Below are 14,180 nucleotides of genomic sequence, written 5' to 3' on the forward strand. Positions count from 1 at the left end.
TCGTAATTAAATAGCGAACAATGAATCAAACATCTCGAATTCAGATAAATAAATAAAAAATTAAACTTCAAACGTATGTTTCATAAGTATTACGGAAGATAACTAACGGTTTTCCTGTAAGATATTATATGAGACAAACGTATACGTTTACTCGATGTTGAGAAAGCTGCAGGGGTTTCCCAGTGGCCAGTAAGACCACTGACCACTATATTTCGTTAGGCATTTCGCGATTGGCTTCAGTACCATCTGAGATCGTGTGAGGTGCGGTCGTGCGCCCGTTTCTACAAAATACTTCGCGATTAGTTAAAAGCATAAAAAGTTAATTATTTAAGTGATATCTATGAAGTTTATTGAATTGAGATATAATAATAAATCATGAAGGGCCAGGCGAAGCGGTTCGTGAGCCACAAGGGAAAGGCTTACGACTTGGGGTACAAAAAAGAAAAAGAGAGTATCGGATTTTTTGATTTGGTGAGTTTATTTTAATAACAATTATTACCTGCATTATAATAAAATATCCAAGTGGATAAAAGGCATTAACTGGCTACCAAACGGTCGCGATTTAAATCGGCATCGCTGGGTTTGCAAACGCTAAACTTGTTCAAAAATTTCGTTCGCGTCGGTTAGACAATATTTTTACGATTTCATCTTGCATGTTTCCGAAAAATTTGAAATAATGTCCGTTTAAAATCGCGAAGGGTGCATACATTAAAATTAAGTTATGCTTAATTATTGGCTTCGTTACATCTGGTCTTTATGAAGTTAGTTGCTAAGCAATATAAATTGAAACATTTTGGTACGTAGTGCCAAATTTACCGCCAAATACTTTTGTACGAGTCCTGTTTATGACACAAAACCTATACTTTTAATATAATATAAATAAATCTTATTTATATAATATACATTAAATAATGTATAAACTTGATAAACATTTTATATATCAAAAGAAACTTTTAAAGTGCTACAATACCTACTCATTATTTAATTGCACTATCAACGCGATATGAAGATACAGATTTGTCCCTAAAAAACTGTTTTAAAATAAATAATATTCTTATTCCCTTACTTATGAACTAATGATTAATTCATTTACGTTAATTAATATATAACTACTTTATAACAGCGTTCACTGTTCCTTAACGATTACTTAAAATTAAATTAAATAAAAATTACGGACCGTCATACTTGGTAACTACTCGCAATTATTTGAGTGTAAAAAAATAAGTTGTTTTATTCTAACATTACATTAAAAATAAGTTTGCCGTGTGACGCTCGACGACAATATTTAATGTTAATAAATATAAAAAAACAACGTTTTTTCCTTTTGTTTCATCATGCTTATTTGAAGAATTCTACTGATTTGGTTATAATTAATATGTCTGCATTCAAAAGCTTCTCCGTTAAGGAAACTTCGTCAATTTTTTAAAGTATCAAAACTTTACAACTTGCTTGTAGCTGAACAAGTTCATGTTTGTATTCGTGTTCACATTTAGCTGGCGATTCTTTACCCACGTGCTCAATGGATGAAAATTATCTTATTATTAGAAAAATAATCGCGAAACCGTTGACTACAAATTCCTCGCCAAGCTATATTTAATACAAAATTCATAAATTTCTTTTTTTTTTATGAATGAACCTACGTTTATTACCTACCGACAGTACGAAACCTGCAGAAAATGCAAACTTTGAGTTGTCTACTAGTCCTGGCATATTGTTCTAGTTACTTTCACCCACATGTTTAATCTATATTATATAAATAAAAATGAATGTTGCAAGCGCATAGCTTGAGAATGGCTCGACCAATTCGGCTAATTTATTTCTTTGTATGTTCCTTAAAGCCCAAACAAAACAAAATTAAAAAAAAGTTATACTATTAACTTTTGACAGAACAAAGTCTGCACGGGCAGCTAGTAATTTAATAAATAAATCTTGCATAAAAATCAGCGCTTTTTCATAGCGAATACGATGACTTAGGGTTGCTGCTTAAGTCTGGTTTGAATGTCGGGTACCGAATATAATATGGACTCGCCAGGAATTGTCCAGCGCTAACCCTTTCGCGATTTATTTTTAACATACTAAAAAGATGATAATTAAATTTTATCCATTAAACAAATGAGTGAAGATCACGTCAAGTTCGGCTCTTAAAGAGTATTTATAATATATTTTATAATATAGTGTTTTTTTAGTAATAATACTAGGTACACGAAAATTTAGCCGAAATAATACGCTGAGCGCAACCAAGAAAGGAATATTTTACTTCGATTCAGTTGACAAAAAAAAACCACGATGTTACAAAATCAAAATCAATAATTTCATTATTCGAGTAGGCTCTATAAAAGTAATATTGAACCGTCATTTTACAAATTATGATTATAATATTACTATTAATATATTATATATATATATATATATATATATATATATATATATATATTAATATACATTAATATACATTAATATACTTAAAGACTATTATAGTTTTTAACTGACTTCAAAAAAAGGAGGAGGTTACTCAATTCGACCGTATATTTTTTTTTAAATGTATGTTCGGGGATAACTCCGTCGTTTATGAACCGATTTTGATAATTCTTTTTTTGTTGGAAAGGAGATATCCCTAGTTTGGTACCATGATAAGGAAACCAGGATCTGATGATGGGATACCAAAGAAATCGAGGGAAACTCTCGAAAATCCGCATAACTTTTTACTGGGTGTACCGATTTTAATGATTTTTAATTTAATCAAAAGCCGATGTTTATCACGTGGTCACGTTTAAATTTCATCGAGATCTGATTACAACTTTTGGAGTAATCTTTGATAATGCGTATTTACTTGACTATTTTTTCGTCTACCTACGTTGTATTACTTGTCGATATAATTGAAGTCGGTTTTTCTTCGTTTGCCTGCAACAGAATTATTAAGTATATTAATTATAGTCGAAGGTACCACTGATTCGGAACGTAGACTATTCTGCTGAGAAGAGTCGGCAAGAAAAAACTACAGTCTGTTTTTTACAAAAGGTTAATTGAGACTTGTGTACTATAAAAACTTAAGCATATAATAATAATAAGCTTAGCATAAATATATACTTAAAAATTTTAATGTAATATAATTGTAATGGCTCGCCAACGAAAAAAAACCGACTTCAATTACATCGACAATCGATCCAACGTATATAGACTAAAAATAGTCAAAACCGACTTCAAAAGAGGAGGTTTTGTATTTTTTAACCGACTTCCAAAAAAGGAGAGGTTCTCAGTTTGACTGTATTTTTTTTGTGTGTGTTACCTGAGAACTTTGGACTGGGTGGACCGATTTCGATGATTATTTTTTTAATCGAAAGGTGATGCTTGCCATGTTGTCTCATTTAAAATTGATTGAGATCTGACTAGTATTTTGAGTTATATCTAATAACGCGTATTTAATTGTATATTTATTCGTCTCCCTATACACTGCACTGCTGGTCGTTGTAATTGAAGTCGATTTTTTTGTCGTTTGCGAGCAAACACCGTTATCTTCTGTTAAGCGTTTACTTTCATTTAACTTGTAATTATTACTCGTTCGTTTAGGCACTATTTTATCGTTTACTTACTGAATTTTTGACGTGACAACGTCTAATAAATCGATGAACGCCGGCTGCATGCGCGAAAAAGGATGACTCGTTATCCCGTTACGCACGTTGTGCGCTTGCGTCGCATCTTTCTCTTTTCCACTCGAGTGTCCTATGCGTCCGAGGAGATGTTTTGTCATGACATTGTCACGTTAAACTGTCGACAGTAAACCAACTTTACAGACAACCAATGTTTATCATGTAAAATGTGTCATCTGCGCCTAGCTTTGTATAAAAGTACACTTTTGTAATGTCGATGGCATGTATTCAACAACCATGACAAGCTACTCTTCTCCAAACAGAGTTATAGTTGCAAGTAGTTAAGTTACAGTAATGATTAAGATATATACAGATTATTATTATATTATGCTCGTAAAAATTACGAGTTTTTCACACACAAAAAATGAAATGATCAACAAAAAGCATAACCGACGTTACAACTAAATACAAAGGAATAAAACATTTTAAATTTATAATAAAATAATTCAAGTTACGTATTTCAAACCGGCGTCAAATGGTAATAACATGACACAGGTATAGGCGTCTCATCACTCATCATAATCACCACTTCAGTCCTCTGGTGGATATAGGCCTCCCCAAATCCCTGAGATTAGGGTGTTCAAAATAAGAAATTAATACCTCATCACTTCAGCCTATCGCAGTCCACTGCTGGACACAGGCCTCCACAATTTCGCCCCAAAAATGGCGTGAACTCGTGTGTTTTGCCCATAGTCACCACGCTGGGCAGGCGGAGTGGTGACCGCAGTTATCCCGCCATCGGTCGGCTTTATGAGTTCCAAGGTGGTAGTGGAACTGTGTTATCCCTTAGTCGCCTCTTACGACACCCACCGGAAGAGAGGGGGTGGCTATATTCTTTAATGCCGTAGCCACACAGCTTATACGCTTATACAGCATATATACGCAGAATAATACGCTTTATCTATTAATTGATTTTTAATAAACACTTTAAAGTTATGTTGAGACAATTCCAAAACTGTTTGTGGGATTTTATTATACATGCGAATACCACAACCCAGAAAGGAGACGTTTACTTTGCGCAGTCGGAAACTTGGAGTTACGATTTTGTTATTCTTTCTCGTGTTTACAATGCGATTATTACTATTTATATCAAAACAATGAATATTCTGGTAAATATACATAATATTGTTATAAATATATTGCGCCGTAATTCTTAATACACCGACTACTTTTTGAAATACATTCTGCAACACATTAATTTTCATCTCACGCTTATCAACCATTTATGAAGTTTTTTGGTTGTATCTAAATTTATATATTAATCCTTGTCTAAATAAATAAAATTCTTAATGTTTTTGGATTTTTAGCAGTAGTGCTAATTCCCACATTTTGTTAGGTTTCAGTTCCCATAAAAGCGTGTTTTTTTTTCTTTTTTTAAAGTATTATTATTTGCGTTAGAATTTAGTTACTAAATTATATAAAGATATCACATTACTGTGATGATTACAATTATATAATTTTAAAGTCAAACGATAATCATGTAAAAAAGTACATTTTAAAAATACTTTTAATTATTCAATTATAATGTATTATCGCAAAGTCAACCCCACGCGATTATATTTCTCGAAACTTTTCAGTAAACGCGTTCACTCATTTGTGTTAACAAAAACGGATGATTCAACTCAAGTGGCCGAAAAATTGATTACGGTTCTATGTTATTAATTTTTAATTTTTGGAACGAAGTTCCTTAGGGCAGGTTGACATTTAGCTGGGCGAGCGAACTGAAAAAAACGTGAGACTAAAACCGTAAGAAAAATATATAACGGAAGTGACGTAATATCAGTCACACGACTGTGTAATATGACGTTTATAAAACAAAAATATTGCTAGAAAACTTTTTTTTAAATTATTTATGTAATTTTATATTGTCGACAAAAATAAATAAAGCCATATATTTTTTTATTTCACTTAATAGTTTGAATTATTATTATTATTATTATTTTGTTTGATTTATTTTATTTTACGGTATTTGTTATTTTCTAAAATACTAAATTTCCTAAATACTTTTATGTACTTAATTAAAAACCAATCAACAAAATTAAAAAAAAATCAAGAACTAGAAAATATATATATAATTCAACATTTTTTTTCAAATTGTTTTGCTTCTATGCTATCCGAAGGAACTTCGTTCCTACCTGGTGTTTACATGTAATAATTTTAATTTTTAAAACAACATCTCTTTATTTCTTATTCGTTTTCGCGCGCGTTAATTACACGACTTAAGATTTCTTCCGATAAAACACCGCCCGCGTCACTCAGTGTAACGAAAGCATCTCCTGGTGCAGCATTTTTCAAGAATCGGTTCCGTAGTTTTGATTTTGTACATTTTAAACCAACCAAAAGTCCAGTCCCACCCCAGCCTTTGGTGGCGACTTAATCTGCGTTTGTAATATACGCGTGTACAACCCGACTTCGTTGCAATTACACTACAATCTATACTGTTATAAAGATGAATGGTTTGTTTGTTTAAACGCGCTAATCTCGGCAATTACTGGGTCGAGTTGAAAATTTCTTTTTATGCTGGTTCGTCCACTTACCGACGAAGGCTGTAAGCTGTATAAGATTTGAATACCTACGTTTTTACCTTAAATTAACGCGGCAGAAACCGAGTAGCTTAGCTAGTGATGATACATGTGTATTTATCACTAGCTAAGCTACATACGGGTACGTAAGAATGTGTCGGTTAAGTTTGAAACAGGATTTGTACCGTTTCATACAAGTGGCGACACTGGGGGTCACTCGCGGTCAAGTTGCTTTTTATCTTAAATGCATTATTACCTCGACTCTCATTTTGGGATCATTGGCGAAACATTGCCATGTAATTGGCAAGCGGTCGCAGTATCTGGGTTTTGCGCTGGCTGTTTTAGGTTCAGTTCCCGCTCATGATAAATATTTGTTTTGGCTATATGTGTGAAAATTTTAAGGACTTTTCCAAATTTGCTAGTCATTTGGTCTATACTTATAAAGGTAAACATCCTGTTATACTACTGCTATGGGACCGTAAATCAGTGGTAGTTCAATGGGAATATGTCAGCTGGTAATGGATGAAGGAGGGGTTTTTATACATACAAGAAATGGTCTGAACAAACATAAAGACAGACAAAAATTCTAAAGAAATAATATTGTCTTCTATTGCTCTCATAAAGACTCCATAATTAGTTTTACCCGGATATTTTTCATGTACTCAGACGCGGATAACTTTCTTATATGTACACATTGCTTCGAGAATGACCTCACAAGTTCAGTACAGAGGGACTTCCCATCTCCGCCCTTTCCTCGTGATTACAAGTCGATTCAAGTATTAATCATGTTATATTTTATGAGTTTTATTGCCTACTCACTGCGTTAATACATGTAAACATATTACAAAGAGAAATTATTTATTTTGACTCGGTGAAAAGAGAAGAGATTGAAATAATTTTCTTATATCTATCGACCCGAACGAGTGTCTACGACTACTCACTGGGAAGGCTCGACCGCAATGCTTTGTATGAGGGATATAGAAATAATAAAATTTTTATTTATTTACTAGCGACCCGCCCCGGCTTCGCACGGTTGCAAAAACTATCAGTGTTCCTCTATTATATTATCCATGTATTATACATATAAACCTTCCTCTTCAATCACTCTATCTATTAAAAAAACCGCATCAAAATCCGTTGCGTAGTTTTAAAGATTTAAGCATACATAGGGATATAGGGACAGAGAAAGCGACTTTGTTTTATACTATATAGTGATTTAATTTGTTTCTTTTTTTTCTTTTTGTTACGTTTAATCTCAAAACTACTGGTCTTGTTTTGATAATACTTTGACAAGTAGAATTCTATGTTATCGCTGATAATAAGTGACATAAGCTTTGTTTTGAGAGGAAAATCAAAATTATAAAAATTATAACAATAATTGCAACCGCAGTGGTCAAAGTGGGGCATATCATTTTAAGGTGTTTTTCAATATTCTACGCACTTTTTTTACGCCGTTATCATAATTCAGTGATTTATCACTATTATATATGTACAACCGTGAGGAGACATATAGTGAGTTTAGGCCGGAGAGAGACATTCTTTAGATATTTTTAATATTAATAATAATAAATAACTTAATTGCACTTAAAATTAACTTATCAAACCTTCACATTATGTTTATATTAAGTTACTTAGAGTCCAAAAGGGCGGTCTTATCACTCGATAGTGATCTCGTCCAGACAACCCAACAGACATACATATACAACTCATACATACATAAATAAATACATGATATGTAAATACAAATCTATAAATCTATAATAATTATTTTTGAAGGTTATTCAATTGTTATGTATAATAATATATATAATTTATTAAATTAAAAAATTATATATAATAAAAATATATAATTTATTAAATATTGTTGTTTCTATTTCTGATTGTTTTCAGTTACATAAATTTACTAATTATATAGTCTTAATGTTTATATCTACTGTCATACATGCGCTGTTTACGTGTATGTTGTTGTTGCATTTAATTTCGTAATATTTATATTACTTTTGAAATACATTTCATTACGTTACTTACATTTATATTTGAAAAGTAATCTCAAATTTTCCATTTCAAAGTACACCTAATTAAGGCGATGGCCTAAACTTCAAAACTTCATGTACTTTGTTAACCGACTTCCAAAAAAGGAGGAGGTTCTCAATTCGACTGTATTTTTTTTTTTTTTTTTTATGTATGTTACATCAGAACTTTTGACCGGGTAGACCGATTTCGACAAATTTTGTTTTAATCGAAAGGTGGTGTGTGCCAATTGGTCCCATTTAAATTTATTTGAGATCTAACAACTACTTTTCGAGTTATATCTAATAATGCGTTTTTACTTGACGCTTTTTTCGTCGACCTACGTTGTATTATACCGCATAACTTTCTACTGCATATACCGATTTTGATAATTCTTTTTTTGTTAGAAAGGAGATATCCCTAGTTTGGTACTGTGATAAGGAAACCAGGATCTGATGATGGGATCCCAGAGAAATCGAGGGAAACTCTCGAAAATCCGTAATAACTTTTTACTGGGTGTACCGATTTTGATAATTTTTAATTTAATCGAAAGCTGATGTTTATCATATAGTCACATATAAATTTTATCGAGATCTGATAACTACTTTTTGAGTAATCTTTGATAACGCGTAGTTGCTTGACTATTTTTTCGTCGATCTACGTTGTATTACTTGTTGATGTAATTGAAGTCGGTTTTTTTTTTTCGTTTGCGAGCAAACACAATTATCACAAATAAATTTAATTTATTAATAATTAAATCCTGGGGGATAGGGGATTGGGTCGGCAACGCGCTTGCGATGCTTCTGGTGTTGCAGGCGTCTATAAGCTACGGTAATCGCTTACCATCAGGTGAGCCGTACACTTGTTTGCCGACTTAGTGACATAAAAAAAAAATTAAGTAATTTGTGATAACAGATGCAATTACTACATCAGTTCTCTATAACGCAGTGGGGAGATTAACGAAAACAAATAAAGCAACAACGAATACTAAATCGAAGTGCGTTCTGATACCGTCAAAATTTCGTCACTTCTACGTCAGAGCTTCATTACCATAATATTAACATTCTTGGACGTAAAGCTGAATATTTCCGCTGCGGGATTCCCTGCTTCAATCAAAACATGCCGGCGTTACTTTCCTTCGTGGAATCACTGATCTGCTCGTCGTACTTTCCCGTTTAACAAGTAGGGGCTGTTTACCTAGATGATCGCCCTTCAAGCGATGACACCACCTTTGTGCATGTTCCCTTAAAATAAAATGAAATAACATTGCTTTTTCGGTATAAAGACTTTATTTATTAATTACTCATTAGATATCATACAATTATTATTTTTAACATCTAGCTAGTCCTCTGCCCTAGGGGTTCCCTGGAGGTCCCTGTGATAGTGATAAGATCTTTTTTATATCACAACGGCTGTAAACAGGCGTCCGACCCACCTAATGGTGAGCGATTACCGTAGCCTATAGACGCCTGCTGTTTGGCTACGGCATTAAAGAATATAGCCACCCCTTCCCGTGAGTGTCGTAAGAGGCGACTAAGGAATAACACAGTTTCACCACTACCTTGGAACTTATAAAGCCGATAGATGGCGGGATAACCGGCCAACTGCTAGCTTTGAAATACACAGACTGAAGACGGACAGCAGCGTCTTCGGTGCGACAAAGCCAGCCCTGCGGTCACCAACCCGCCTGCCCAGCGTGGTAACTATGGGCAACACATATGAGTTCACTCTATTTTTGGCATGAACTTGTGGAGGCCTGTGTCCAGCAGTGGACTGCAATAGGCTGAAATGATGATGATGATGAATGATGTTAGACGCCTGCAACAGCAGAAGCATCACGAACACGTTCCCGACCCTATCCTCGACCCTCTCCTCGACCATCCCCAGGAGCTACCTTCTAACTTCCTACCTTCTACCTTCCTCACACAGGAACACAACACCGCTTGAGAAGAGTGTTATTGAGCTGTGATCTTCTGTAAGTTTGACTCCTGAGGTATTGCTGTACTGAGGTATACTCAGAACGAAAATTATTAAACATTTTGTCTAAACCTAAACACTAAACAGACGTACAAACCAAGATTCAGCGCTTTGCAAATACACAAAACTTGTTGAACAAGATTTCGTGTAAAATTTTGTATAGACATCGACTCACTGAGCAGATTCTCAAGCACTTCGAGCTTGATATGGTTTCTTAGACCTTTTTTAAACCAGTTATTTTGTGTTAGTCAGACATATTTTTATTTTATACAATTATATATCAATGGTTATATTAAAAAATTAAAAAACTTTGTAATTCATTTCAATAATTAATTTTAATTAATCACGTAATACTTTTAATGGCGACAATGGAGGAAAGAAGATACAAAAGAAATCAATCACTGCGGTTGAGATTACAATCTCCTTTAATTTATACAGATAGAAGACATTATATTATTTTAATTAATAATGCTTGGTGATATTAATTTAATTGAGGCAGGACACAGCGAGCTTGTTGTAAATAAGAGGTTTGAATAGAACGTGATTTACTTGTGCTGACTAAAACGAAAGTGAGTTATATTTAAATTAATTTTAGTTACTACATACGCTGAGTACAACAAGGGCACAGAATCCGTACAGATACATGGAAGATGGCATCAATAGTAATTTCATTTCATCAGATCCTGGTTTCGTTATCATGGTACCAAACTAGGGATATTTCCTTTCCAACGAAACAAGATCAAAATCGGTTCATAAACGACGGAGTTATCCTCGAACATACATTAAAAAAAATATATATATATATATGTGGTCGAATTCAGTAAACTCCTCCTTTTTTTGAAGTCGGTTAAAAAAATAAAAAGAGGGTGGTTCTACAATAAATATGTTTTCTAAATAGTTACTTAATATACTAAATTTAGTTTAAAAATAATTGTGTTTGCTCGCAAACCAAAAAAAACCGACTTCAATTACATCGACGAGTAATACAACGTAGATCGACGAAAAAATAGTCAAGTAACTACGCGTTATCAAAGATTACTCAAAAAGTAGTGATCCCATCATCAGATCCTGGTTTCCTTATCATGGTACTAAACTAGGGATATCTTCTTTCCAACAAAAAAAGAATTCTCAAAATCGGTACACCCAGTAAAAAGTTATTGCGGATTTTCGAGAGTTTCCCTCGATTTCTCTGGGATCCCATTATCAGATCCTGGTTTCCTTATCATGGTGCTAAACTTGGGATATAGATATAACTCGAAAAGTTGTTGTTAGATCTCAAATAAATTTAAATGGGACCAATTGGCACACACCACCTTTCGATTAAAAAAAAAATTGTCGAAATCGGTCCACCCGGTCAAAAGTTCTGATGTAACATACATAAAAAAAAATACAGTCGAATTGAGAACCTCCTCCTTTTTGGAAGTCGGTTAAAAATACAGTCGAATTGAGAACCTCCTCCTTTTTTGGAAGTCGGTTAATAAATATGAATGAACTTGTATGTAATATTGCGAAATGAAACTCAAGCTAGACTCGCAGCCAGTCGACGCGTCCTACGTTTGAACGAGAACCGGTCCGGCGGTCAAGTTTAAGGTGTTCGACTTTTGTGTGCACACGTCCCGCGCGGTTAAATGTGATTTATGTAAATTTTAAATTATTGATTTTTTTAATGGAGAAGGATTTTTTTTTATACTAAATACTAGTTGAGTTCAAAATAAATTAAAACAGCCCGGCTGCCCAATTTCAACAGTAGGGACACAGTAGGAGACAAATTTTTCGAAATCGATTTTATAGCATTTTTCGTTCCAATAGAGTGAACATATATATGGATATATTTTAAAAAAAATTGTCCGTTACTGAGTTTTGAAATTGGGCAGTCGAGCCTGTAAATTTTAAAGTTCTCCACAGTTATTCTCTATACGGATTGCGAAATAATTTCCTTACCACGAGTACAACCGCTGTCATGACACCGAGACGACCGCCGAACGTGCTCCCCGAGGCACGGCGGGGATACGAACAATGACTTTAGTCCAGAAACACCAGAAACATATTGTTTTAAGCTAACGCGATCACTTTTCATATTTATTTATTAAGAACCACCAACAGAATTACATCGTTAAACAATTACAATCAGTTATGTGCCAAGGTATTAAATATATACATATAATTCCTATTAAAGGTAGTTACAGCATGCGCTTTAGATAGTAAATTTATTTATTTATTTAACAATTTTTATACGTACAAGATTATAGACGATATTTTGTCACGGAGACTCACGTATAATGGGTGTACTTATCCCTGTAAGAGATTTCTTCCAGCAGACCCAAAAAGGAACGGTTACAGACAGAAATTGAAGTAGGTAGACGTACAAAAGAAAATATTAAATCATCGATATATATAATAAAGTCGAAGATAATAAAGTCGTCTGTCCAGTCAAAAGATTTTGAACATTCAGTATTTAAAACAAAATACACATACAATATAAAGAACTAAATAACTATTACTATTATAAATTAATATAAGCGCTACATAGCTTTTGCTTTGAGGAGTTATATATTTAAACTAGCTGACCCCGCAAACGTTGTTTTGCCATAACACAAAATTTTAAATATTTTTCTCAATTTGATCGCAGCACCAACTGTCGGGACAAGCTGAAATTAAAATAAAATAATATTTAATATTTCATGCTGCGATGGTAGCAGTCTACTGGATGCAATGTAAAACATTCGAAAAATTAGTTAAATAAACATTTTCCGGTGGACCAAATTGTGAATCTAAAACATCCTCGAATCCCCTTGAACTCACACAAAAAAATTCATCAAAATCCGTCCAGCCGTCTAGGAGGAGTTCAGTGACATACACACGCACAAAAGAAATATATATATAAAGATTTATATTTGTTCATAGGTATGCATAACACGTTTATTGTTTTGTTGAGGTCCCGATATTATGCCGTGATCACGGGGAGACTGACGATGGCGATTCATTGCGAGTGTGGAAGCACCCGAACGAATATAAATTTAAATAAGACTAATTGTTAGTATAAATGGAAATATCTACCCAAAGCTAGGAAACAAATCAATCGTCATCTGACCTTAATTACGAACAGACGAAACTCTCCTTAATATGTATGCGTGTATATCAAGATATCGGCGACCGGTTTCTACTGGTTATTTAGCGTTTTTCCGAAAAACACGTGCCAATATGAGGTTAAAAAGTTGTAGGCGTTCGTTTGCTATTGTATCACGTGAGGTGCCCGGAAACATACAATATACAAACACAAAAGCCTAGAACACGACCAAAAAGTTTTTCAAAATTAATATTCGAAAGATCTTGAATCGTAATTTTACAAATTATAATATATTATTATATTAGGTATTAATAAATTAATTACAGTAAAATTTAGGGTTGTATGTATTTTTCAATGCTAAATCATATTTAAAAAATTGTCAAAAAAAAATCAAAAAGTATTTAAGGGTCGGGTCACCCTTATCATTTAAGGCTATGAAAAATAGATGTTAATAGATTCTCAGACTTACCCGATATGCACGCAAAACTTCATAAAAATCTGTCCAGCCGTTTCGGAGGAGTTTGGCAACAAACACCGCGACACGAGTATAATATAATAATAATAATAATTTTATATATATTAGATATAGTAAAATGATTAGCAAGTCAGTCAAGCTGCAGACGTTTTTCTGTACATACTCATAACTTACAAACATACATATAAATATTTTATATATTAATATTTAGCCCTCTTAACAGACTCAGACTTCACACTCCCTTGAGCAGAAAGGAGGTGTGTGTGTGTGCAACGCAAAGTTCATTCAGGGCCTAATCAAAATAAATATAAAATAATTAGCATGTCAGTCAAGCTGCAGACATTTTTCTTTACATAGCTTTGTATATAATTATCATATATGTAATACACATGTAAGTTACAGACTACAGATGACAATCAAAGTATTTTCTCACGAAATAAGCTTAGACGCCGAGGTTCCGCTCGAGGTCAAGGACTTTTACC

At 33.5% G+C, this 14,180-nt stretch overlaps 1 protein-coding gene across 1 annotated transcript in view; it reads left to right on the forward strand.

Moving 5' to 3' along the window:
* The first annotated feature begins 211 nt into the window (after positions 1–211).
* Positions 212–14,180, forward strand: part of LOC123668044 (multidrug resistance protein homolog 49-like) — an 88,796-nt gene continuing 74,827 nt past the window's right edge. The window contains 1 exon segment of the mRNA XM_045601837.1: positions 212–471. Coding sequence (XP_045457793.1) covers positions 376–471 — 96 coding nt within the window. The 5' untranslated portion in view covers positions 212–375.

Source organism: Melitaea cinxia, chromosome 30 (assembly GCF_905220565.1).
Source record: "Melitaea cinxia chromosome 30, ilMelCinx1.1, whole genome shotgun sequence".
Taxonomy (NCBI): domain Eukaryota; kingdom Metazoa; phylum Arthropoda; class Insecta; order Lepidoptera; family Nymphalidae; genus Melitaea; species Melitaea cinxia.